General features: G+C 43.8%; 1 protein-coding gene and 1 long non-coding RNA gene across 5 annotated transcripts in view; one reads left to right on the top strand and one right to left on the bottom strand.

Moving 5' to 3' along the window:
- LOC106565466 (low-density lipoprotein receptor-related protein 1) overlaps positions 1-27,505 on the bottom strand; it is a 179,971-nt gene that overhangs the window by 139,712 nt on the left and 12,754 nt on the right. For all 4 annotated transcript variants that reach the window (XM_014132681.3, XM_082959228.1, XM_014132682.3 and 1 more), the window contains exon 2: positions 6,538-6,660. In XM_014132681.3, coding sequence (XP_013988156.1) covers positions 6,538-6,660 — 123 coding nt within the window. The remainder of the gene's footprint in view (positions 1-6,537; positions 6,661-27,505) is intronic.
- LOC106565468 (uncharacterized) lies at positions 1,152-1,836 on the top strand. Its single transcript, XR_001319672.3, has 2 exons — positions 1,152-1,250; positions 1,437-1,836. It is a non-coding gene; the product is annotated as an uncharacterized LOC106565468 (long non-coding RNA).

Genomic DNA, 27,505 nt, shown 5'->3' with positions numbered 1-27,505 from the left:
TGTGCAGAAGATGAATGTGCAAGTAGAGATACTGGGGTGCAAAGGAGCAAGATAAATAAATAAATAAATAAATAAATAAATAAATAAATACAGTATGGGGATGAGGTAGGTAGATAGATGGGCTCTTTACAGATGGGCTATGTACAGGTGCAGTGATCTGTGAGCTGCTCTGACAGCTGGTGCTTAAAGCTAGTGAGGGAGATATGAGTCTCCAGCTTCAGAGATTCTTGCAATTCGTTCCAGTCTTTGGCAGCAGAGAACTGGAAGGAAAGACGACCAGAGGAGGAATTGGCTTTGGGGGTGACCAGTGAGATATACATATACAGTACACATGGTCTGTCATCAGTACCCACACAGGCAAGCTGTCCCTGCTGTTGGTCTAATGTCTTAATAGGTTGTGACTTCTTGCGTTGTCTTCCATAATGTTACCTCAGAACGACAACTACTGTAGGACTTCAATTTCATTTTGAAGAAAAGGTCACAGAAACTGTGCAATGCAAATGAACACTTATGGTGCAAGAGAGAGCGAGAGAGAGAGAGAGGAGAGCAATAATGTGAGATGGCAAGATGGGTTACGCAAAAGAGAGAAGCACATAGGGTAAACTCCTCGTGACCTCACACCTGCAACAGACTCTTGTGGGAACAGCGTGCTGAAAGATGGCCGGCTCCAGGAGACAGGAGGGAGGGGTCAGCAGACAAACATCTACCGTACAGAAATCAACTAGCTCAACCACAACCAAATAAAAGTGATCAAGCAAGTATACTGACCAAAATGGAATAAATCAAATCCTACATATCCACCCCCTTAGCTGAACTACAACGTAAGCAAGCCATCTACAAGCAGACAAGTGAGCACCATCAGAAAAACAGTCCTTTAAAAACACTCAATGAATCTGGTCCTGACACTTAATTCCTTTTAGTCTGTTACACAAGCAGACAAGGCAAATCAACAGCTAAATTACATCAAAACACATTATAAAAGCTGCTCCATGTCCAGACTTGGTCAGATGCTTGTTATTGGAAAAGGAGTTCTATCTCCTTAGCAGCTAATTGTAGCTTTAGGAGGGAACCATGTGTTAAACAGAACCTTATTAAAGGCCTGCAGCGGCAGGGGGACGTCACTACAGTGTTACGCACTTCCTGTGGTTCCAGCCGGTCGCAGTCAGAGCAGCGTTACGGGGATACAATTAAACACACAGACAGACTGAGGAGACAACATGCCCCAAGACAACTGACCTGACTGAGCCAGCGTAAGATGGCCTACCATTCAGAATAGTGTGCAAGGGGAGTGTGTGTGCGCGTAAATGCGTGCGTGCATTCTACAGTGTAGTTGATTAAGCTTATCCTAAATCACAAAGCAGAAAACTAAACAATTGTATGTAGCTATACATTTGCATTACGCAGTCTGTTCTAATCCATGTTTATACATGTTATAGGCCTATAAGACTTATTCCCGGCGGCAGCATCTCACTCTGCTTGGCTGTTCTGTTCTGACCAGGCAAGACTGGGACACAAAGATGAACATTGTAGGGGTGCGCTGTGCTCTGCTCGTAGGAGGGCTGACCAGCTGCATGACCACAGTGGTTGACTTCACTTCAATGGCCGCCATACATATCAACAGAAGACACTGGGAATCATTCAGCCTGCATAGATAAATAAATGCCACTCATGCATCCACCCTGATCCATCACTCAATAGCATCAGCAATAGCACACACAAATGTTTGAAGTAACGCGAGGAGATATTACTGAAGTTGGGGTTGGTCTGAATTTGTCTATCGCGCAAATGTCTTCTTGGCCTCTTGTTGAGGTAATAAAGCACAAACTTACTTCTGTATTCAAACTTCTACTTTTGTCTGTGCTGCTACCAACACAAATACAGTATCATCCAGCGCCTGGCCTTTTCTCCTGTCCTTCTAACCCATTTCATTTGTTTTTCTCCCTCATGTCGTGGAGAGCCAGGGCCCCACTAGGAGTGGAGTCGTATAACTGTTGTTTTTGTCAGGGAGGGAGAGAGGGGAGTGAGAGAGAGAAGGGGGAATGTAGTTACTGTTGTTTCTGTCCCAGATAGACAGGGGTGTAGGCTGAGGCCCTGCAAATGAAGAGGAAAAAAACAGCTTGTGAAAAACAGCAGGTTTCTCCATTGGTCTGGGCCAGCCTGTGATGACTTCCAGACTCACTGATGGGCGCTCCCTCCTCCGCTCAGTTCCCCTCCCGTCCTCGTCTAGACTGCCTCCACGGCAATCTCCCCTTTCGGTCACTCCCTCTCTCCCTGGTTCTATATTTCTCTTCTCCCCTCTCCCTTGTTGTTTTCTTTCGATTGCTCCTTTCCCTTTCTTCTAGCCTTGGTTTCTCCTTCCTTCCAGATCCAGACTGAGCGCTGAGCTGAGCGTTTCTCTCCGAGGGAGAAGCTGACCAAATAGACAGGGCTGCTTTGATTCCCCCCCACCCCCTCTGGGACACTCTTTCCAACACCGTCTGATCTCCAATAAAGGCATTGAGTCAGGGGGAAAATGACAGCCATCGTATTTTTATGTTCCACCCTGTTTGGTTTTGTCTTATGACCAGTGTCGCGGTGGTTACAATTTTTTTGGGAAATAATAATAATAAAACTCATAACTTGCTATAACAAATTACTTTACTTATTTTTCCTGTTAACCACGTCATCGTTACATAGGCCTATACACCAACACAAGTAGCCAAATAATGACAGATTCTACCGTGGATAAGGACAGCATTTCCTCTACTACATATTCAGCTACCAGCTTGCTCAGCTCTCCCTGGGTTACAGCCTGTTCTCCTGAATGATTCAAATCAAGCCTGGGATGAGGTAGGCCTACAGTCATCTTCAGAAGCAGTGGTCAGGTCTCGGGGGTATTTCGCTATGAGTTGTGTGTTGGCGTGTTGCCTTTGTAGGTGCTTCAAGAGACTGGAAGTCGTGTTTCTAGCAGTGGAGAGGTGTTTTTCGCCTGGGCACAGTTTACATTTACAGTTATATTCTTGTCATTTTGTCCTACCAAATCTAAGTAATGGGAGTACATCTACACTGAGAGAGTTTACGTTTTAGAAGCTGCTGCCATTTTTCATCTCCCTCACTAATGCAGTTAGTAGTAGTGTGTAAACAGAACCTGGGGTAGGAGGATTCTCTTTTTTATATTGCACCAACAGAGGAAATAGTCACAAATATTTATTTGGATCAATAACTATAATAGGAAGGGAATGATAGCAAAAGTAACAACCCGTGTGTTTCATCAGTAACTAATACTATTACTTAAATTGAAAACAGTAACTATGTTATAACACTCGCTACCGCAAAAAGTTATTATTACTGTAACGCGTTACCCCCAACACTGCTTATGACTGCCACCTCTGTGGCGAGGGGTGTAAAAGGAAACCGTTTCTTCCAAAGCAAAGATAAACTTTGTAAATCAGGTAATTGGGTATGACTGAGTTGCATGAAGGCACACATGAATGAACGGCCAACGCTCTCTGTAACGGATGAAGCTTCCCATTGTTTTCCCCAGCCAGACCCAGGGCACTGTGTTGAATCTGATTATGTGTCAATGTAAGCCTGGTTATAGAACCACACACACTCCTCTCATGCAGTGCATTCGGAAAGTATTCAAACCTCTTGACTTTTTCCACTTTGTTACATTACAGCCTCATTCTAAAATAGATGAAATTGGGTCTTCTTGGGTATGAAGCTACAAGCTTGGCACACCTGTATTTGGGGAGTTTCTCCCATTCTTCTCTGCAGATCCTCTCAAGCTCTGTCAGGTTGGATGGGGAGCGTTGCTGCACAGCTCTTTTCAGGTCTCTCCAGAGATGTTAGATCGGGTTCAAGTCCGGGCTCTGGCTGGGTCACTCAAGGACACTCATTGACTCGTCCTGAAGCCACTCCTGCGTTGTCTTGGCTGTCTGCTTAGGGTCGTTGTCCTGTTGAACCTTCACCCCAGTCTACGGTCCCGAGTGCTCTGGAGCAGGTTTTCATCAAGGATCTCTGTACTTTGCTCCTTTCATCTTTCCCTTGATCCTGACTAGTCTCCCAGTCCCGGCCTCTGAAAAACATCCTCACAGCATGATGCTGCCACCACCATGCTTGACCATAGGGATGGTGTCAGGTTTACTCCAGACGTGACGCTTCACATTCAGGCGAAGAGTTCAATCTTGGTTTCATCAGTCCAGAGAATCTTGTTTCTCATGGTCTGAGAGTCCTTTAGGTGCCTTTTGGCAAACTTCAAGTAGGCTGTCATGTGCCTTTTGCTGAGAGGTGGCTGCCATCTGGCCACTCTACCATAAAGGCCTGATTTGGTGGAGTGCTGCAGAGAGGGTTGTCCTTCTGAAAGGTTCTCCGATCTCCACAGAGGAACTCTGGAGCTCTGCCAGAGTGACCATTGGGTTCTTGGTCACCTCCCTGACTAAGGCCCTTATCCCCCAACTGCTCAGTTTGGCTGGCTGGCCAGCTCTAAGAAGAGTCTTGGTGGTTCCAAACTTCTTCCATTTAAGAATGATGGGGACCTTCAATGCTGCAGAATGATGGGGACCTTCAATGCTGCAGAAATGTTTTGGTACCCTTCCCCAAATCTGTGCCTCGACACAATCCATTTGACCTCATGGCTTGGTTTGTGGGACCTCATATCGACAGGTGTGTGCCTTTCCAAATCATGTCTAAATCAATTTAATTTACAACAGGTGGACTCCTATCAAGTTGTAGAAACATCTCAAGGATGATCAATATAAACAGGATTCACCAGAGCTCAATTTGGGGTCTTATAGCAAAGGGTCTGAATACTTATGTAAATAAGATGGTTTTTTTACATTTGCCAAAAACTCAAAAACTGTTTTTGCTTTGTCATTATGGGGTTTTGTATGTAGATTAGGGGAATATATATATATATTTTTTAACTATTATAGAATAAGGCTAACTTAACAAAATGTAGAAAAAGGGGTCTGAATACTTTCCGAATGCACTGTAAGTAACCGGACTGAAGTATAAATACGTTTTCATACTATAGCCCTAGACCTGTAGGAAGCACTTGAATTGAGTCCTTATCCGTGATCGCTGCCAAATCGGCCCTAATTGTCCTCAGTTTATCTAAATCACGTAAGTCATCCTCCCTCCATGCCAAGGAAGCCATAAGGCTGATAAGACTTCCCCTCTTCTTTCTTCTACCAGGGGAACATAAGCAACCATCATTAGGGTAGTTGAAAACATTGGAGACTTGACTCCAGCCATATTTATGGTGAACAAATGCAATCAAATGAAGCATACATAATAAAATAGAGCAGGTACCGCAATCGCTTTTTTAATTATATGGGTGATAAGGGTGAATGATACAGTCAAGGAACTGTAAAAGTGAAACACCTACCTTTAACTACACATCTTAAAGCAGCAGTTAAAGTTTAGATCGATATTTTAGGTTTTGGGGTGTATGTTTATGTGCAGAAAGAAGTTGAGCATCGCACCCATGCACAAATACAGTGAACTCCAATTGTTGTGTTGTTTTGGCTCTGTACTCCAGCACTTTGGATTTGAAATGATACAATGACTATGGGGTTATAGAGCAGACTGTCAGCTTTAATTTGAGGGTATTTTCATCCATACCAGATAAACCGTTTAGAAATTACAGCACTTTTTGTACATAGTCCCCCCATTTTAGGGGACCACAAGAATTGGGAGAAATTCACTTCATGTGTATTAAAAGGAGTCAAAAGTTTAGTATTTGGTCCCATATTCCTAGCAAGCAATGATTACATCAAGCTTGTGACTCTACACACTTGGATGCATTTTCTGTTTGTTTTGGTTGCGTTTCAGATGATTTCGTGCCCAATAGAAATGAAATGGTAAATAATGTATTGTGTCATTTTGGAGTCACTTATTGTAAATAAGAATACGTTTCTAAACACTTCTACATTAATGTGGATGCTACCATGACTATGGGATAGTCAGGAATTAATCGTGAATAATGATGAGTGAGAAAGCACAAATATCAAACCCCCAAGACATACTAACCTATTTATGTGTATGTGACAATTCGATTATTATTATTTTTTTTTATGTTATGAACAGCTGGTGAATGTGTAGGACATAAGGAGAATAACTGGTCCATTAAACTCTGGGTGCACTGGACAGTCTGTAGACTCAACGTGACAGAGAGTGCATTCTGTTAGACATGACTCATGCCACAGCTAGGCTAACTAGACTCAATATGAAACACGGTGACAAACATGACGTACTGTATTGCCAAACCATAGGACAGCTGTAGGGGGACGTTGTGACCCATTTAAAATGATGATCCACTCAAACGGAACACCAACAAAGCATGACCTTTGGTACTCAATCCAACCAATGTAAATTACTTGAGAATAACTAGCTACAGATGCAGAGGGAATAAACAAAATGGACATCAATTCCTACATTAAAATGTCTGTCCCTTACAGTAGCCTACTTCTTAGCATTGTGTCGCTAATTTCCCTCGTAGCCACACAAGTGGAAAATGGACACAACAGACGAACCGCATGCGAGAGACAGACTTACAGACATCCAGCGATTCATCCGAGCCGTCTGGGCAGTCCTTCTCCCCATCGCAGCGCCAGCCCTTGGAGATGCATGTCACCTGGTCCTTACAAACAAACTGCTTCGGACTGCACGTTTTTGGGGCTGAAACAGACAAGACATTAACTGTAAAATGACGTAGCAGATAACTCTGTAGCAGCAAACACGAAATACAACATTGAGTAGAAAGTTTGTTGCATATAGGTTGATAGAGAAGGCAAGGAAAGTTAAATAATTGTGTAACCTTGAAAATATGTTGCCCAATGTTGGAAGGGGGCCCCCAAGTGAAAAAGTTTGGGAACCCCTGCTTTAGCGAAAGGGGCCGAGAGCGGACACACACACACACACAGAGAACAGCCTCCGGTCTTGTAGGTATTTGCGTCGGCTTGCCCCCAAATATCCAGGTCAGTGTTCCCAGGCCAACAGCAGTGATGCAACACATCTACAGGCAATCAAAGGACATCTTGTTCTGAAAGCCCCCCTTCAAGCCCCCTAACCCCACCACCCCAAAAAAACTGTCCTCTATCCAGAGCCAAAAGGGGGAAAGTATTCAAAGCTGCACCACCTTAATTCCTCTCCTGTGCACAGGCACATATAACACACACATGCTAATCAGCATAGTTATGTAGCCTAGCTGAGGGAGTGCTGGTTTAACATGCAGTTAGCCAGGCAGGCATATGGGGTCTAGAGAGCTTGGGAGCTAGTGAAGGAAACATTAGGAATGCTGACCTAAAAATCCAGTCAGAAAAAGTGAAGAAAAAAATGTATTATAAAAACTAAATAACTGAATACCTCCTAGGAGACCTTGAAGACTTTTGTTAAATTCTAAACTCACAGCCTGGAATTTTCCAGACTTGGAATCGGTGGTGATGGAGAAACATGCGAGAGTCGCCCCGAGTCTTTAAATCGCACTTCAAAGAGATAATAAAACTTGTTTGTAAACTGAAATAGGGTGCATTGGTTCATGGATCAATTAATTCACTGGCCAATCACTGATGTTTTCCAGACATTAGGAAAGCAGCCATTTTCTCAAACTAGAATGCAGGCACAGTGGTCTGATTTCAGAAAGGTATTCTACTCTTTTAACCAATGTATTTAGCCTATACTGAAGTCAGGGGATTATTATGATTGTGACACGGCCTACTGAGTTCAATGAAAAACAAGGTAGGTTAGCAGAATCGAATATCTTCCTTTTACTACACTGAACAAAAAATATAAATCGTGGCCTCCAGAGTGGCGTCACTATAGACCAAGGGTTCAAACCCAGGCTGTATCACAACCGGCCGTGATCGGGAGTCCCATAGGGCGGCGCACAATTGGCCCAGCGTAGTCCAGGTTAGGGGAGGGTTTGGCTAGGGGGGCTTTACTTGACTCATCGTGCTCTAGCAACTTCTGGTGACGGGCTGGGTGCCTGCAGGCTGAGCTCGGTCGTCAGTTGAACAGTGTTTCTTCCGACACATTGGTGTGGCTGGCTTCCAGGTTAAGCGGGCGGGTGTAAAGAAACGCGGTTTGGCGGGTTATGTTTTGGAGGATGCACAACTCGACCTTCACCTCCTGAGCCGTTGGGGAGTTGCAGCGATGAGACAAGTTTGAAATTGGGGAGAAAATGTCAACCAGAGCTGCTGTCAGAGAATTGAATGTTCATTTCTTTAACATAAGCTGCCTCCAACGTCCAACCGGCCTCACAACCGCAGACCACGTGTATGGTGTTGTGTAGGTGAGCGGTTTGCGGATGTCAACTTTGTGAACAGAGTGCCCCATGGTGGCGGTGGGGTTATGATATGAGAGGCATAAACTATGGACAACAAACACAATTGCATTATATCAATGAAAATTTGAAAATGTCCTTTATTGAACTGTAACTCAGTAAAATTTTATAAATTGTTGCATGTTGCACTTATATTTTTGTTCAGTACATTTCTAAAATGTCCACAGTTGGCCTACAGCGGCCATACTACTCTATAACATCAGTGATGTGTCAGTATACAAGATGAGAGGCTTTGGGCAGACGTGTGAGAGCCAGGCTGTTTGACTGACAGTGGAACAAGTTATTATTAGAGAGACAATTTGAGTATGTGAATGAGGAAATGGAATGTCATCGTCTTTGAAGTTGAAGAGGCACTCATCAGAAGAGTGACCATAGAAAAGAGGGAGGGTCTCTGGCTGGGTGGCTAAAAGGTAGGTGGGGATATGGGGTGTGGTAACTAGTCTCTCCCGTTGGTTACATCTCCACGAGGCTGTCTGCCAGTGAAGTATCAGCACCTTCACTCCTCTCCAACAGTGCACTTTAGTTTTTTCTTAAAACAGAAAAGTCTTGTTACTTAGAGAAACGCAAAAAAGAGCCCCCTAGATTCCAGAACATTCTTTCCATCTAAGGTGCAGCCAAATAGTCTTTGAGATGACCACTGACTGAAACATTCAGTTTGTTTTTCATCAAATAAAATGGGGCCACGTTGGGTTATTTTAGGGCATTCCACTGGCGGGCTGCTGGGGTGAAGGGGGTCTTTATATGGCTCTCTGGCACTGGCGTGTATACACACACACACACACACGTAAAAATGCATGTATACACAGAAGTCTGACTCCGAAATGCAGATCCTTCTCTCTGCTCATCCTCCTCTTCCTGACAGTGCTACCTGCACCTCAGCCCGACTAACTACATACATTCTCTCGCCAAGAAGTCATGAAGTCCCTGAATTATTGATATAATGCAACCATGCTTGTGAAAAATGAGCTCCTATTTGTTGTATTGTTTGTTTATGAGGAGGCTACGGTAGATGCCACAGAGACAGGGCAAGCCAGGCAGCTGGAACTTGAACGCTGCTTGCTGTGTGTGACGAGGCCTACAGAGAGCTGCCGCCATGTTTGCAACAGCCATGTGTGTAATGGATCTCGGAGACAGTAATGGCTGTGGGACTAAACTAGTGTTCTGTTAACAGCAGCAGCCGCTTCAGACACGACTCAACGAGCAGCTGACAGGAAGCTACCGGGGAGAGCAGGAAGTGGGTCAGAAGGTAAAGCTACTGTAGCAGATTTTAACTGTACTACTAATGGGACTGTTGTGACCAGCAGGGATGTTCTAGTGGGAGGAAGAGGCGATAAGTAAAGAGAATGGTGACAACAATGACAGAGTGACACAATCAAGATTATTTTTCCTGGGCATTACCTTTATCATATTAGAACTGTATTTTCCAGTCTGGGTGGCAATGCTGGCTAGAAACCTGCATTATTGAATAAATTATGCTATGGGCAAACTGGTGGATAGCAGCCAAGTGGCTAAAAGGGGAAAGGGGGTGGGACACAAAGTGGAGAGAAAAGACTGAACAGAACAGGGGAGAGGAGAGAAGAATGTATAAGTAGAACACCAGGGCGAGCCATCAACGTTATACTGCTGACCAGTAGGAGGAGGAGATAAAGGACTGAGGCTCAGGGCCCATCCCAGGTCAGGCCAGCTCGGGACAGGGGAGAAGCAGAGGGAGCAGAGGCAGGAGGTAGTTGAGATGCGTCGGGACGGGGGAATGTCACACCTGCTATCAATGAGCTGCCCGCCTCTCCGTGTTGTTTACCCAACTGGATGTGTGTGAAAACGCTCCTGGTCACCACCATTTGGGCTAAATAACAACTCTCCCTCCACCACCCCACCATCCCCCAGGAAGGGCTCAAGGCAAACACAACCTTCTCTCACCTAGCATATAGTGCTGTGTTGTGGGAAGTTGGATGTCCTGTTGCTAGGTAAAATAAATAAATAAAACTGGAGCTGCGCCAGGGAACCCGCCAATTCAAGCAAAGATCAAGAAGGGTACAGCACTATACTAGACAGGACAGGGGACAGAGATAACAGTCATAAGAACTGCTGTACCACTCCACTTACACAGCCTATGAGATACTGGATGTCTGAAAGTAGGCTACAATCAACTACTATAGAGAGAAGTTTACTGGTGAAAGATAAATGGAAAAATGTAAATAACTTCACAGGAACAAACTTAGCAGAAAAAGAAACTTCCTCTCAATGTCAAATGAGCTTATTGTCAGCAAACTTAACATGTGTAAATATTTGTATGAATATAACAAGATTCAACAACTGAGACAAACTGAACAATTTCCACAGACATGTGACTAACACAAATGGAATAATGTGTCCCTGAACAAAGGGGGTCAAAATCAAAAGTAACAGTCAGTATCTGGTGTGGCCACCAGCTGCATTAAGTACTGCAGTGCATCTCCTCCTCATGGACTGCACCAGATTTGCTGTGATATGTTACCCCACTCTTCCACCAAGGCACCTGCAAGTTGCCAGACATTTCTGGAGGGGAAAATGGCCCTAGCCCTCACCCTCCGATCCAACAGGTCCCAGACGTGCTCTATGGGATTGAGATCTGGGCTCTTCGCTGGCCATGGCAGAACACTGACATTCCTGTCTTGCAGGAAATCACGCACAGAACGAGCAGTATGGCTGGTGGCATTGTCATGCTGGAGGGTCATGTCAGGATGAGCCTGCAGGAAGGGTACCACATGAGGGAGGAGGATGTCTTCCCTGTAACACACAGCGTTGTGATTGCCTGCAATGACAACAAGCTCAGTCAGATGATGCTGTGACACACCGCCCCAGACCATGACGGACCCTCCACCTCCAAATCAATCCCACTCCAGAGTACAGGCCTCAGTGTAATGCTCATTCCTTCGACGATAAACGCCAATCCGACCATCACCCCTGGTGAGACAAGCCTCTCTCAGCCTATTGCAGACAGTCTGAGCACTGATGGAGGGATTGTGCGTTCCTGTTGTAACTCGGGCAGTTGTTGTTGCCATCCTGTACCTGTCCCGCAGGTGTGATGTTCGGATGTACCGATCCTGTGCAGGTATTGTTAAACGTGGTCTGCCACTACGAGGACAATCAGCTGTCCGTCCTGTCTCCCGGTAGCAATGTCTTAGGAGTCTCACAGTATGGACATAGCAATTTATTGCCCTGGCCACATCTGCAGTCCTCATGCCTCCTTGCAGCATGCCTAAGGCACGTTCACGCAGATGAGCAGGGACCCTGGGCAGCTTTCTTTTGCTGTTTTTCAGAGTCAGTAGAAAGGCCTCTTTAGTGTCCTAAGTTTTCATTACTATGACCTTAATTGCCTACCGTCTGTAAGCTGTTAGTGTCTTAACGACCGTTCCACAGGTGCATGTTCATTAATTGTTTATGGTTCTGTGAACAAGCATGGGAAACAGTGTTTAAACCCTTTACAATGAAGATCTATCTGTGAAGTTATTTGGATTTTTACGAATTATCTTTGAAAGACAGGTTCCTGAAAAAGGGATGTTTCTTTTTTTGCTGAGTTTATGTATGGAGGCCTAATAATAGTTATGGAAATGTTGGAGCTGTCAGAGTCAATTGGAAACTAAATCTTGAAAAGTTTAATTTAATAACAATAGGCCCTCTGATGAAACGAAGTGAAAAACATTGCAGTACATATTCTGCTGTTCTATCGCGCTGTTCTATGTAACGATGTCCGAGGGGGAAGAAAAAAATATAATAAATAATAAGCTTTAAGACAAGAGAAACATTTAGTAAAATATCACAATTTATGAGTACAGAATTCCCTCGTCGCTCATGTTTACTCTGTCCATCTAGTCAAGGTTGTACTTCAGTCAGTAGACACTAAAATAACTAGTCAGTTGTGTAAAGTACTTAAGTAAAAATACCCTAAAGTAATACTTAAGTTTTTTTTGTTGAGTAACTGTACTTTACTATTTATATTTGACAACTTTTACTTCACTACATTCCTAAAGAATATAATGTACTTTTTTACTCCTTACATTTTCCTTCTCACACAAAAGTACTCATTTTGAATGCTTAGCAGGACAGGAAAATTGTCTAATTCATGCACTTATCAAGAGAACATCACTGGTCATCCCAACTACCTGCTTCGCTTGTAAATTATGCCTGATGTTTGAAGTGTGCCCTTGGCTATCCGTAAATAAAACAAAAGAATCGTGCCGTCTGGGTTGCTTAATATAAGGAATTTGAAATGATTTATACTTTTACTTTTGATACTTAAGTATATTTAAAACCAAATACTTTTAGACTTTTACTCAAGTAGTATTTTACTGGGCGACTCACATTTACTTAAGTCATTTTCTTTTAAAAAGGTATCTTTACATTTCACTCAAGTATGACAATTCTGTACTTTTTCCACCACTAATAGATATGAAAGGCAGACGGTCAGGAGGACAGACATAATATAGCCCAGTCACCAGACAGACATGGTTACTATACCCCAGGCAGTAACAGAGACCAGCAACCACCACCCTTATTGACAATGTTACTGTGAGGTAGACACCTGCAGCCAGTCAGCCATACTCACTCTCATAGACTACAGTAAGTCTCAACTCATTAACCCAAGTCTATTATCACAGGAGACTTTCTTCCCATGACCGTGCAGGTTGGACTGCTGTTGTCCCGTTTGTGTACTCTATGTAAGTGAGTGTGTGTGTGCGCACACACACACACACACACTCGCACAGGCTTGTACATGACTGCAGCTGGATTCCGTTAGAGTACATACACAATACTGTTTGGATAAACTTCCTGAGAGAAGACTTATGGTCCAGACCTCCAAAGGGGAGATTCTCTCTCAGTTATGGCCCATTGTTATTGGGATTGGCTCTAAAGTATAGGTCTATGTACAGTGTGTATTGAGAATAAAGAATCTGGCATGGATATAAGACACCAGGTATGTGACGGGAGGCTGAGAAGAAAGACAGAGTGGCCATTAAATGCTTTCAATGACTTGATGGGAATACGGTCCAGTAAGTAAAAACTGCATGTACTACCTTTTCTTTACAGAGTAAAACACAATCCTAGACAGAGTAATCATAAGTCCTATCCTAAATATGTCTTGGTGTTATTTAACAAGTGATAAAACGTCATTACCATTTGCAAATATTTAAAGGAGGCAAAGAGAGGCTTATATCAGGGGGGGGGGGGGGGGACATAAACAACTTGAGTTGTGTGTAATCCTTCTCATCATGAACTCCCCTCTTGGCTAGTCTCACAGTTCCGGCCTCCTCCTCAAAACACACAATCTAAAACAGTTCATATTCACACGAGAGAGAAAGAGCTTAGCGCTCAGATACATCCTGCCAAATGGACTTTATGGTCATTCAAAACTGAAAAGACATAAGAGACCAAGAATGAAAACAGCTTCAGAAGGATACGATTTCCCAACAACATGGCCTCAAATCAACTGGACTACCCTTGACCTGGAAACACAGAGCTAAAAGGCCCTGACATGATGGTTTCTTTCAACTATTTGCAGAATGTACTTGGAAGTCCATTAAAACAAATAGAGGAAAAACAATGTGTTTGTCCCTATGGAGAGCAGAGTTCTCTGGAGATGGCCCCATTGAATTCCAAACCTTGGGGATTTCACCGGCTGCAAGCCCAAGTGTGAGCAATAATGGGAAAGCAAACAGCCCCAATGAAAGGCTGAGTCAGGCAGAGGGAGCGAGGTCAGGGAGTGAAGAGAAGGGGGGGGGGGGGGGGGGGGGTGTTGAGGGGATGTGTCCCCTTGGAAGCTCTGTCATGCCTTTGGAAGTCCTCTCTCCTGACCTCTGGCCTGACCTGAAGATGTTACACTGTGGATCTAACTGCCAAAACAAGAACAGCGTTAACTCCATGTGGCTACAGTGGCCTCCTTCCAGCCTCCTCACCCTCCATCCAGCAGACTCAATGTTTAGTCATGGAAGAGCGTGAAAAGGACCTTCCAGCCTCCTCACCCTCCATCCAGCAGACTCAATGTTTAGTCATGGAAGAGCGTGAAAAGGGGGAAAAGGTTGCAAAATAAGCCCTGGGGCTCCAGCTGTGCATCTTAAATATGGAGCTCTGAGTTTTGAAGGCCTGGAAAAATGCAAAACGTGCCCAAATCCACAAGAGAACAAACAGGAGGAAAACAGAAATTTCAGACAGACTCGGGGCTGTGGTAAAATGTTCATGAAATGCAGGCAGTTTCTGATTGATCTTTTAAAAGGACGGGGTGACTCTCTTTCTTGAAAGCAGGACATTTTGGATCTTTTAATGAGCTGAGCCTGCTTGATATCCCTGTAAATAAAGACCTTCATTAACATCACATCAAAGAGGATAGGGCACTGGTGTGTGTGTGCGCGTGCAGGAGTGGTTGGTTTCCGTGTTTTTATATTATGGTGTGTGTGTGTGTGTGTGTGTGTGTGTGTGTGTATGTATGTATGTATGTATGTGTCCATAAGTGTACACAGTATAGTGCGCCGATGATGATGATGAAGCATAGGTTACTCACCGGTGATGGCTGATCGTTTGTGCCAATATCTCATAATAAGCTACTTTGAAAAAGTGTTGTTTGCTCAGAATCACTCAAAAAGTTGAGTCTTTTTTTAAGCTTTACTGACAGATTAGTCTTCTCTTTTCAGCAGTAGGCATTTGCTTTCCAAAACGGTAGGTCTACATTTTTCTCGCCATTGTATTTTGACATTTGTGAAAGGCAAACTGACAGCTGCAACCAAGCATAAAAATATAATCCATAGATGGCAGTTCCCATTTGGGGTGGCAGGTAGCCTAGTTGTTAGAGCGTTGGGCCAGTAACTGAAATGTTGCTGGATCGAATCCCTGAGATGACAAGGTAAAAATCTGTCGTTCTGCCCCTGAACAAGAAAGTTAACCTACTGTTCCCCAGTAGACAGTCATTGTAAATAATAATTTGTTCTTAACGGACTTGACTACTTAAAAAAACTAAAAACAATTCAAGTCAGGACTGGCAGCCATTGCTAGTGTACGCATGAATTTAACAGTCAAAGTGCCAGGGCTAGAGGTTCCAAAATCCTTCAATGGATTATATCTATGGCCACAACGCAACAAGCTGTTCTATATTTGGGGCGTGTGCTGCCCAAATTGTAGCCTTCCTGACAGTAAAAACTTTTTTTAGAAGCGATTGACCTGTGGCTAAATTATGCTCTCTGGTGTAGTGTTTTGAATTATTTTACTTATGTATGTTCAGAGAGGAGTAATTTCACTTTAGAGGATTTTTTTTATATAGCCTAATTTTGGCACCCAAAAAATATTTACAATCAGGGGGTGCTGCCCCAGCACCCTTACTTCCCGCAGCTATGGACCACCTCCCGCAGCTATGGACCCAGTACTGCTAAAAACGGAAGTCATTTTTGTTCAGTGTTATGCATTTTCAGTATCCCTACCCTAGACTGTTCTGTATGCCCTAAAAGCCCTCCTTCATAATTTAATGTTTGTCAGGCAAACAATTAGGAATTATCATCTGGAACTCATAACTGGAATTTAAGATAAGTATGTGCAATGTGACAAACTTTATTTGTGATGGATTATAAGCCGTCTAAAAAGAATTAAAAAAAACATGAGCTGGCGCACAACCTGAAAAATGGTTTGTGTGGAGGTGCTGACTAACGGCGATTAAACTATAAACTATCAAAATAAAGAAAGTCGCGCACTCCATGTATAAACTCCCAGCAATTGAATGGGTATTTACCAACGTTTCGGCATCACTGTGCCTTCCTCAGGGTGTGGTTAAGCCATCAATACCGAGGGACAACTAGGCCTGCGTGCCATTTCTCTTCATGAAGACTTTGCCCCATCCTTGTTCAGTTACTATATGGAAGACAAAGGTTCTGAGCCACCAACAGACCAGACGTTTAAATCGGACCCAAAATGCTTTTATTCCCGAAGGGAAACCTCCTATTATAGTCTGAAATTGTCTATTGAGGGCTGTTAAAATGGGGGCCCACTGGAAGAAAAGGCCTACATGAAAGAATTCCCCATCATTCTATGCTTTGTAAGCAGTGTCTGTGCAAAAAGAGTTCAATAATCTCTACAAACCTTAGGAAAGGAGTTTCTCATTGGCGAGTGAAAGATGAACAGTTTCTATAAAATAATTGTTTGAAAATCAATAAAAAAAGATTCCATCCAAAGCTCTTCCAAGAGTAGCCAAGACACACATTTTATTTGTCTTAAGTTGCTGGCTCTCTGACATACACAATATCTCATAGCGTTGCCTTCTACATTTGTATCCAGTCATAGCTGACAGACATTGAATATCTCAGGTCTTTGTCTCCTTTACTCCCTGTTCACTCTCCTGAAACTCTATGACGGTCAGGTTAGGTTGTTATCAATAAAACGTCACAATAAAGGTGCAGAGTTGCAAAGAAAAAGCCATCTCAGACTGGCCAATAAAAATAAAAAGATGGGCAAAAGAACAGATACTGGACAGAGGAACTCTGCCTAGAAGTCCAGCATCCCGGAGTCGCCTCTTCACTGTTAACGTTGAGACTGGTGTTTTGCGGATACTATTTAATGAAGCGTCTGTTTCTCAAACTAGACATTCTAATGTACTTGTCCTCTTGCTCAGTTGTGCACCGGGGCATCCCACTCTTTCTATTCTGGTTAGAGCCAGTTTGCGCTGTTCTGTGAAGGGAGTAGGACACAGCGTTGTACGAGATCTTCAGTTTCTTGCCAATTTCCCGCATGGAATAACCTTCATTTCTCAGAACAAGAATAGACTGATGAATTTCAGAAGACAGTTTTGTTTCTGGCCATTTTTAGCCTGTCATCGAACCCACAAATGCTGATGCTCCAGATACTCAACTAGCCTAAAGGCCCGTTTTATTGCTTCTTTAAAATCAGAACAAGAGTTTTCAGCTGTGCTAACATAATTGCAAAAGGGTTTTCTAATGATCAATTAGCCTTTTAAAACGATACACTTGGATTTGCTAACACAATGTGCAATTGGAACACAGGAGTGATGGTTGCTGATAATGGGCCTCTGTATGCCTATGTAGATATTCCATTATTTGCTGTTTCCAGCTACAATAGTAATTTACAACATTAACAATGTATGTCTGATCAATTTGATGCTATTTTAAAATGGACCAAAAAAAGTGCTTTATTTAAAAAACAAGGACATTTAAGTGGCCCCAAACTTTTGAACGGTAGTATAGATCTGAAAATGTAGCTAGCTAAACTCTTTGCATATTTGCAATCAAAATCGGCAGAATTCTCTCCATATCATTAGCTATCACACTCTGCTTCCACCGGGCATTCCACTGATTTCAAAACTCGGTCCTACAGAAAATGGAGAGCATTAGCAACACTTTTGCAGTTCTTTGTGATATCTTTCAAAGAAAGCTGAGCTAGAAAAGGATTACCTACACATACGGAGTAGCTCATGTTAGACAGAAGCGTGCTACATGGCAGACCAATCCAAATTCATCTCTCGGCTAGCAGGAAGGTTCCTGACTTTTTCTGTGGCTAAACCAACTTGGCTCGTAATTTAACAATTTTATTCATATTTAAATATGAAATACAAGTTTGAGGCACATGAAAAGTCACGTCCTAGAAGGCATTTCTGCCCCCCAAAAAACACGAATTTTGATTAAAAGAAATATACATATTTATGTTCAAATGCCTCTCCTGTGAAGTAGTGACGCGTAACATATGCCTAGTTTCCTGAAACGAGTCATATTTTGAGTCTAACTTTGTCCTGTAGGGCCTCCCGAGTGGTGCAGTGGTCTATGGCACTGCAGTGCTAGCTGTACCACAAGAGAATCTGGGTTCGCAGACAATTGGCCCAGCATCGTCCGGGTTAGGGGAGGGTTTGGCCAGCAGGGATGTCCTTGTCCCATCGCGCACTAGCGACTCCTGTGGCAGGCCGGGCGCAGTGCACGCTGACACGGTCGCCAGGTTCTTTCCTCTGACGCATTGGTGCGGCTGGCTTCCGGGTTAAGTGGGCATTGTGTCATGAAGCATTATGGCTTGTTTGGGTTGTGTTTCGGAGGACGCACGGCTCTCAACCGTCGCCTCTTCCGAGTCTGTACGGGAGTTGCAGCGATGAGACAATTGGATACCATGAAATTGGGGAGCAAAAAAGGGGTAACATTTTTTAAATAAAAAAAATAGAAATCGTCTTGGTAAAGCTGTCTCTGACTACTGTCGGCAAAGCTGGCAAGCAAATAAAACAATATTCAGAGATGGCCAAATAGCTAAGCTAGACGTTAGCCAAATTAACGTGATCCGTCATTAGCTAGCTAGCCCATTTGATGTGGTCCATCAATCAATGTCTGTTTAAGTTGCTTTCCAGCAGCAATCGTGCTTAAACAATCTTAAAAATCAATGTTGAAGGGTGTATAATATTAGCTAGCTAAGGTATGTTGGTTGGGGGAAGAAAAGGAAAAAAAAACCTAACAACTTACCACAATGTTGAGGCAACTTTTAAGAAAATTCCACAATGGATGGAAAATGTACCTAAACCACACCAACACTACATGGCCAAAAGTATGTAGACCCTACAAATTAGTGGATTCGGCTATTTCAGTCACCCCCATTGCTGACCGGTGCACAGCCATGCAATCTCCATAGACAAACATTGGCAGTAGAATGGCCGTCCTGAAGAGCTCAGTGACTTTCAACATGGCACTGTCATAGGATGCCACCTTTCCAACAAGTCAGTTCGTCAAATTTCGGCCCTGCTAGAGCTGCCCCAGTGAACTGTAAGTGCTGTTATTGTGAAGTGAAAACATCTAGGAGCAACAACGGCTCAGCCGCGAAGTGGTAGGCCACACAAGCTCACAGAACGGGACCGCTGATGCGTGTAAAATTTGTCCTCGGTTGCAACACTCAATACCGAATTCCAAACTGCCTTTGGAAGCAACGTCAGCACTAGAACTGTTCATCTGGAGCTTCATGAAATGGGTGTCCATGGCCGAGCAGCCGCACACAAGCCTAAGATCACCATGCGCAATGCCACGCATCGGCCGGAGTGGTGTAAAACTTGCCGCCATTGGACTCTGGAGCAGTGGAAAGGAGTTCTCTGGAGTGATGAATCACGCTTTCTCCATCCGGCAGTCCGACGGACAAATCTGGGTTTGGCGGATGCCAGGAGAATGCTACCTGCCCCAATGCATAGTGCCAACTGTAAAGTTTGGTGGTCTGGGGCTGTTTTTCCATGGTTCTGGCTAGGCCCCTTAGTTCCAGTGAAGGAAAATCGTAACATTACAGCATACAATGACATTCTAGACGATTCTGTGCTTCCAACTTTGTGAAAACAGTTTGGGGAAGGCCCTTTCCTGTTTCAGCAGGACAATGCCCCCGTGCACAAAGCGAGGTCCATATAGAAATGTTTTGTCAAGATCCGTGTGGAAGAACTTCACTGGCCTGCACAGTGCCCTGACCTCAACCCCATCAAACACCGTTGGGATGAATTGGAATGCTGACTGCGAGCCAGGGCTAAATCGCCCAACATCAGTGCCGACCTCACTAATGCTCGTGGCTGAAGGGAAGCAAGTCCCCGCAGCAATGTTCCAACATCTAGTGGAAAGCGTTCCCAGAAAAGTGGAGGCTGTTATAGCAGCAAAGAGGGGGACCAACTCCATATTAATACCCATGATTTTGGAATGAGATGTTCAACGAGCAAGTGTCCACATACTTATCAGGTAAAGTATAGTTTTACATCACTCAAATATCCAATTAAATGGTGGCTAATATTGAGTGATAGAGGTGTACTCCAGCTGTGTTTTGTGCTGTAATGCATGGGAGTGGGCTGTGAGCTTGCCCCCCAGGTGGGAATGGAATGTTAGGAACATACAGTTGTATCATTGGGTACAACCTGACGATACTTCTCTTTCACAATCTCTTAAGGCTGCAATTGACCTTGACAGAAATTAAAAATGTCATGCTGTTTTGTTCACTGTTTGTAATACAGCCCAAGTGCTGTCTCCTATGTCACTGATGTACTGTAGTGTACTGCCCTGGCCAATGGACTGTTAGAGTCCTGTCGACATCTCAAAGGGTGAAAAAAAAGTCCAGATTCATGGACATTTTCGGGGGATTTGTTCACTGCAGGTGTTGAATGGGGGAGTGATTGACATCACAAGCTTGTTGACATCTCTTGAGACAAAAGGTGTTTCCAAAGGGAAGGAGGGGAGATGAAAAGGTACAGTAGAGCTCCAAGAAAAGACAAATGTGTGTGGGTCATCTCCCCCCCCCCCCCCCAAAACCTCTGCTCTGGATAGAGAAAGGTAATTCATCTGGGAAGTATATTGAGTGGTGGGGATGTGTGGGGTGGGGGGGAGAGGAATGGTACCCCTCACTCCAGATGGAATTCTCAGACCTTTTTTTGTTGTTGTTCTGAACTGAAGTTCAAGATGAGGCAGCATGAAAGATTGACATAGACACATGAGGAGCCAAGGATGAACGGGTGAATGTCTTGTTGCGTAACGTCAAGAGACTTAACGTCAACTGCACTGGGTAAAAGGAGAGAGTTCAGCATCCACTCCCTAGTCCTGTCTCTCTGCTCCAATGCCCTCACAATGCACATGCTTCTGTCCACGGTGACCCTCAGCTTACATGGTGCTCCATTTATACAGCTGGCTGCTATTTACCTCAACCAGCCAGGTTAGGCAGTGTAGCTCAGGGCTTATACTGTAGTATGCCACCACCACCCGCTGTGGTGGACTGGAGTGAAATGGGCCTGAGGCTCAGGATATGTGGGACATTCACTTTATTGAATTCAATTGCATACATGTGGCACCACTTACAAGGGCTGGGCAATCTGAACAAGACAATATCGCCCCATAATGGATACAACGATCACGATAATGGTATAAAGCATATGAGCGCTCCTAGGGGCCGATTCAGACATAGGAAATGTATGCCTTTCCTACACACTTCTCAGTAGTTGGTATTAAGACTTACCTTATGCAGGTGTGTAAGGGGCTTTGCAGGCGTGCTTCCCTTGCGCAGGCTGAAGACATTTACTTCAACCGCTAAGTTTTCATTCAATAGTGTTTATAATACATTTCTCTTAAAAAGGGTAGGTAGCATAAACATAACCACATGTAACATGGATTTGCATTAGTACATGCATAAAAAGTCCCAACGCAAAGTTACATCTCACTTTTCTATTTATTACATAAAACCGATCAGAATGTTTTTCCTGGGGTGTGATGTAATAAGGAGGACCCGGCAAGCCATCTTATGCCCAATAATGTAAACTTCAACAGAAATAAATTAAATTTGCAAATACTTTGAATGTACATGATACAAATGGTAAAATAAAAAAAGCACGGGTATATTTAAAAAAAAATAAAACTAAAAAAAAAAAACATTCTAAAGCGCATTCATCAACTCGGCAGGTTCGGCCCTACAGAAGAATATAGCTTGGGTGTCCAAATTTCTTCCACACAAATTACGAGGTCATACAATTAATAATAGCACAGCTATTTATAGCCTACTCCACTGCTGAAAAAGGGGCCACAATACATGTCATGTTTTCATTTCACCTTTATTTAACCAGGTAGGCCAGTTGAGAACAAGTTCTCATTTACAACTGCGACATGGCCAAGATATGCAACTTTTCAGTTTGCTTCCATATGACTGGTTTCACATGTCTCCAGGGATCATAAGGAAAAATCTAAAAACAAATGTGTGTATTTACAATCCCCTTCTCCAAACGAATGACTAATTTACCAAGCTCTTATCATCAATAGCTCTTATACATTTTTAATGCTGCCGGTCAAATGTCCGGTGCCACATTTTCCTAACAGAAACCCTGGCATGTGGGTTCACCTTCCAACAGGACAACGACCCTAAGTAAAGCCAAGACAACACAGGAGTGGCTTCGGGACAAGTCTCCGAATGTCCTTGAGTGGCCCAGCCAGAGCCCGGACTTGAACCCTATCAAACATCTCTGGAGAGACCTGAAAAATAGCTGTGCAGCAACACTCCCCATCCAACCTGACAGAGCGTGAGAGGCTCTGCAGAGAATAATGGAAGAAACTCCCCAAATACAGGTGTGCCAAGCTTGTAGCGTCATATCCAAGAAGACTCGAGGCTGTAATCGCTGCCAAAGGTGCTTCTACAAAGTACTGAGTAAAGGGTCTGAATACTTATGTAAAAGTGATACCTCCATTTTTATATACATTTGCAAACATTTCTAAAAAAACTGTTTTTGACTTGTCATTATGGGGTATTGTGTGTAGATTGTTGAGGCAAAACAACAATTTAAATCCTTTTAGGAATGTTGTAGTCCTCTCGATTGCTCCTTCAACCTCATGACTTGGTTTTTGCTCTGACCATGCACTAACACCTTTTATATATAGACAGGTGTGTGCGCCCCTTTCCAAATCATGTCCAATCAATTGAATTTACCACAGGTGGACTCCAATCAAGTTGTAGAAACTTCATGGATGATCAAAGGAAACAGGATGCTCAATTTTGAGTCTCATAATGGTTTGTTACATGCAGTATAGGCTTTGTGGAATTGAATGAACAGATGTTGCTCTCCGGTTTCGTGATGAAACGTGTGTGTAGTTGAATTTATTCCGCCAATGTGTGACAGTTGTCTTTTTGTTGTCACGGCCTTATTGTATATCACAGTGGCATATGAACAAACGGGTTCTAGAGCAAACAGGTTGTAATATGGCTGGGTTTTTTTACTGGCTTCACTTCCTCAGTGATATTACCCACGCACCGCTACACCTTCATTTCTTAGATCTCCACCTCAAACAAATAGCATGTGCTATTCTCATGCTGAAGTTCAAGGTCAGAATATGCGCACTTAACTCTGGTCTGAATTCCCCCATTGAATAGGTTGAGGGCAACTGACCTCTGGAGAATTCCAACAGTATACATACTACACACATCCATAGCACAAAGCCAATTCATGCACCGCATACTGGTCAGACCTACTACTCTTAATGTTGCAACTTAGGCCCTACATCACTACAACACTAATTCCAGGACAGGTCTTGAAGAGCCATCTCTCATTGAAAGCCAAGGCAATAGAGAGCTTGTGCAATTCAGGAGTGAAGGAGCCCATATGTTCAGTTCTGTTGCTTATCTGTCTGGGAGTGAGAGTAAGGGAGGAATAGATGGAGCAAGCCAAGGAGAAAGGGAGGGAGAATGTCAATGACTGAATTAAGATGAGTCAAATTAAGGATGAGTTGGGGAGAGAGCCCTACGCAAACAATATATATATTTTTTTTTAACTCACATTGTAACTTGGCGGTTCCGAATTTGAGTTGTCTTGAAAGCACCATTGACTGGCCTAAATGGGTTTCTTCACTATAAATGTGGGGTTTCAACTACTGGTGAAGACGGACTTGGCCTATGAGGTATTCGTCACATATCATTGTCGGAGGCCTAAAATCAGTCTCATGGTTTAAGGCATTTCCCAGGTGCCACTGAGTCAGTGTGGTCTTGGGAAATGTCCCATTTAAGAGATTAGGTTCACCCTATCTTTAAAAGACGCCAGATTAGGTTGTGTGTTTGAGTTGGGGAGAGAGAGAGAGAGAGAGAGAGAGTGTGAGAAAGTGTATGACAGAAAGGAAGCTCCTTTAGGTAGAGGCTGTTATCACTGGGGCTGTGAAAGTTCACACGAGGGAAAGATGCAGAGAAAGAAAAATAGAGGGGTTGGAATGAATTGTAGAATTAAATTGGGGCATGTGTACAGTATATAAATTCAGCAAAAAAAGAAACGTCCCTTTTTCAGGACCCTGTCTTTCAAAGATAATTTGTAAAAATCAAAATAACTTCACAGAACTTCATTGTAAAGGGTTTAAACACCATTTACCAAGCTAGTTCAGTGAACCACAAAACAATTAATGAACATGCACCTGTGGAACGGTCATTAAGACATTAACAGCTTACAGACGGTAGGCAATTAAGGTCACAATTATGAAAATGTAGGACACCGAAGAGGCCTTTCTACTGACTCTGAAAAACACCAAAAGAAAGATGCCCAGGGTCCCTGCTCATCTGTGTGAACGTGCCTTAGGCATCTGCAAGGAGGCATGAGGACTGCAGATGTGGCCAGGGCAAAAAAATTGCAATGTCTGGTTTGTGAGATGGCGCTACAGTGAGACAGGATGGACAGCTGATCGTCCTCGCAGTGGCAGACCACGTGTAACAACACCTGCACAGGATCGGTACATTCGGACATCACACCTGTGGGACAGGATGGCAACAACTGCCCGAGTTACACCAGGAACGCACAATCTCTCCATCAGTGCTCAGGCTGTCTGCAATAGGCTGAGGGAGGCTGGACTGAGGGCTTGTAGGCCTGTTGTAAGGCAGGATCTCACCAGATATCACCGGCAACAACGTCGCCTAACCCACTGTCACTGGACCAGACTAGCTAAAAGTGCTCTTCATTGACGAGTCGCGGTTTTGTTTCACCAGGGGTGATGGTCGGATTGGCGTTTATCGTCGAAGGAATGAGCATTACACTGAGGCCTGTACTCTGGAGTGGGATTGATTTGGAGGTGGAGGGTCCGTCATGGTCTGGGGCGGTGTGTCACAGCATCATCGGACTGAGCTTGTTGTCATTGCAGGCAATCTCAACGCTGTGTGTTACAGGGAAGACATCCTCCTCCCTCATGTGGTACCCTTCCTGCAGGCTCATCCTGACATGACCCTCCAGCATGACAATGCCACCAGCCGTACTGCTCGTTATGTGCATGATTTCCTGCAAGACAGTCAGTGTTCTGCCATGGCCAGCGAAGAGCCCGGGTCTGAGTCCCATTGAGCACGTCTGGGACCTGTTGGATCGGAGGGTGAGGGCCATTCCCCCCAGAAATGTCCAGGAACTTGCAGGTGCCTTGGTGGAAGAGTGGGGTAACATCTCACAGCAAGAACTGGCAAATCTGGTGTAGTCCATGAGGAGGAGATGCACTGCAGTACTTAATGCAGCTGGTGGCCACACCAGATACTGACTGCTACTTTTGATTTTGACCCTCCCTTTGTTCAGGGACACATGAATCCATTTCTGTAAGTCATATGTCTGTGGAACTTGTTCAGTTTATGTCTCAGTTGTTGAATCTTATGTTCATACAAATATTTACACGTGTTAAGTTTGCTGAAAATAAAATGCAGTTGACAGTGAGAGGACGTTACTTTTTTTTTGCTGAGTTTACATTATGTAGCTTATCACATGTACAGCTTACAGATACAGAGCCTTGAGTGGAAAATCTGTCAGACAGAGTGAGAGCTGCTGCTACAGCATCCCAAACAGCAAAAGCATAGGCAACGGAAGGCAATCTATCAGCACACCACTTTGTAATGAGCTGGAGGCAGTATGCATTTTGAAAACATATACTTAATAGTTTCGAACCTGAACGTTTTACTACATATTGTCAGGATTGTCTTACATTGCGTCAAAGTATCCTAGTCATAAATCTGACCATATCCATGGAGGCAATTATTTTATATAAACATTTTCTGTTCATTATTCATTTGTTGGCTGAGGAAAAGTAAATGTGGCCAGCTAACGTCTTCAAAGTGCACATCAGAATTCCATAAGGATCGCACATCGTTGCATCCTCCACTTGCATGTTGTTAATATGAACGACCATAATCTAAATGTGATTTCTGTCATTCTGAACACGCCCCAATTAGGTTACGCACCCAATGCATATGGGTCCGGTAAATTCAAAATGCTGCCGGTCAAATGTCCGGTGCCACATTTTCTTAAAGAAAACCCTGGTGTGTGTGACTCGTTGGCTGGGTGTCATGCAGGCATGATATCTCTCATTTCACATTCCCACCCCTCATGTCCTCCTAGAAGTTTCGATTTTAGCCCTGTAATTATGAGTCATTCACAGTCTCAAATATCTGTCTTGTACACAGCCAAGGGTTCAAAATGTTACCTTTGTGTATTAGCCTATGGGCAGTCATGGTTTTATTACTTTTTATTAAATTCCACTTAGGAGTAGGTCTTTAACTGTCCACCCCATAATCATTCTTAATACACTTACCTGCTTTGCGCTCCCTTCTCAAATCTCCAGAGTTATTCATTTAACTAGGCAAGTAAGTTAAGAACAAATTCACAATGATGGCCTACTACGACCAAACCCGGACGACGCTGGGCCAATTGTGTGTCGCCCAATCCCGGCCGGTTGTGATACAGCCTGGATTCAAACCAGGGTGTCTGTAGTGATGCCTCAAGCACTAAGATGCAGTGCCTTAGACCGATGCGCCACTCGGGAGCCCAGAGTAACATATTGTATCACAAAAGACACTGAGGATTTTTGCCATTTGGAAGCAATTTAGTCTTGAGAGGCTAATATTATTCTTTGTAATGTTGCAATTTTTCCATTTGTATTCCTAGGTTTACTGGCAGAATGATTTGGTATGAAGTAGTTGACAGAAATACTGGGTCAATTGTTGTTTGAAGACATGACTAAGTATTTATGTTCTAGTTCAAGTATGGGTGTCATCGTGTTTTCGTATAGCGATGTGGTGGTGCTAATCAAGCCTTCCCAGCACCGCCAACGCACAGAGGTTTTGGGAATACTGTTAAGGAAGTTTCCAGAGTTACTGGAAGAAGACCCTGGTTCTTTTTTCACTCCCGCGCTCAGCTGCCTCTCCTCCTCGTTATTCTCAACTTGAGATGGTTATCCTTGGCAACACCCTTTAATTGGTGCAATACAGATGTACCAGCGTGCCCAAGGCCATGCGTATAGCCTGGCACTTGAACTGTCTCTTGTCTACGCCCAAATGGCAGACTATTCCCTATGTAGTGCACTGGGCTCTGGTCAAAAGTAGTGCCCTATGTAGGGAGTAGGGTGCCATTTGGGATGCAACCTGTCTATCTCCAGTTTGATGCCTGAGGCTATCAAGTACAGACTCTTGAATCTTATCAGGTTTTACTATTGACTGACTACGTTCTGACAGGCCAATGCTTGCTGAACATAGGCCTTATACACTGCACTAGCACATTATTCTCCTGAAAACACATTTACATCTTCACCATCTTCAGGAATGTGGTTTTCCTTTTGAACTTCAGAGTCACAGACCACTGTTAGGGTGTCCATTAAAGCCCTTGGTGGCCTGACCCTTGCCCTGGGTGAGGTGGGTACATGTTTTGTTCTGGATATTTTATTGCCTCCGATTGTTGGTATGTGGAGGTCA

This window comes from Salmo salar, chromosome 12 (assembly GCF_965601325.2).
Source record: "Salmo salar chromosome 12, fSalSal1, whole genome shotgun sequence".
NCBI lineage: Eukaryota > Metazoa > Chordata > Actinopteri > Salmoniformes > Salmonidae > Salmo > Salmo salar.
This window is presented reverse-complemented; position numbering and strand designations above follow the sequence as displayed.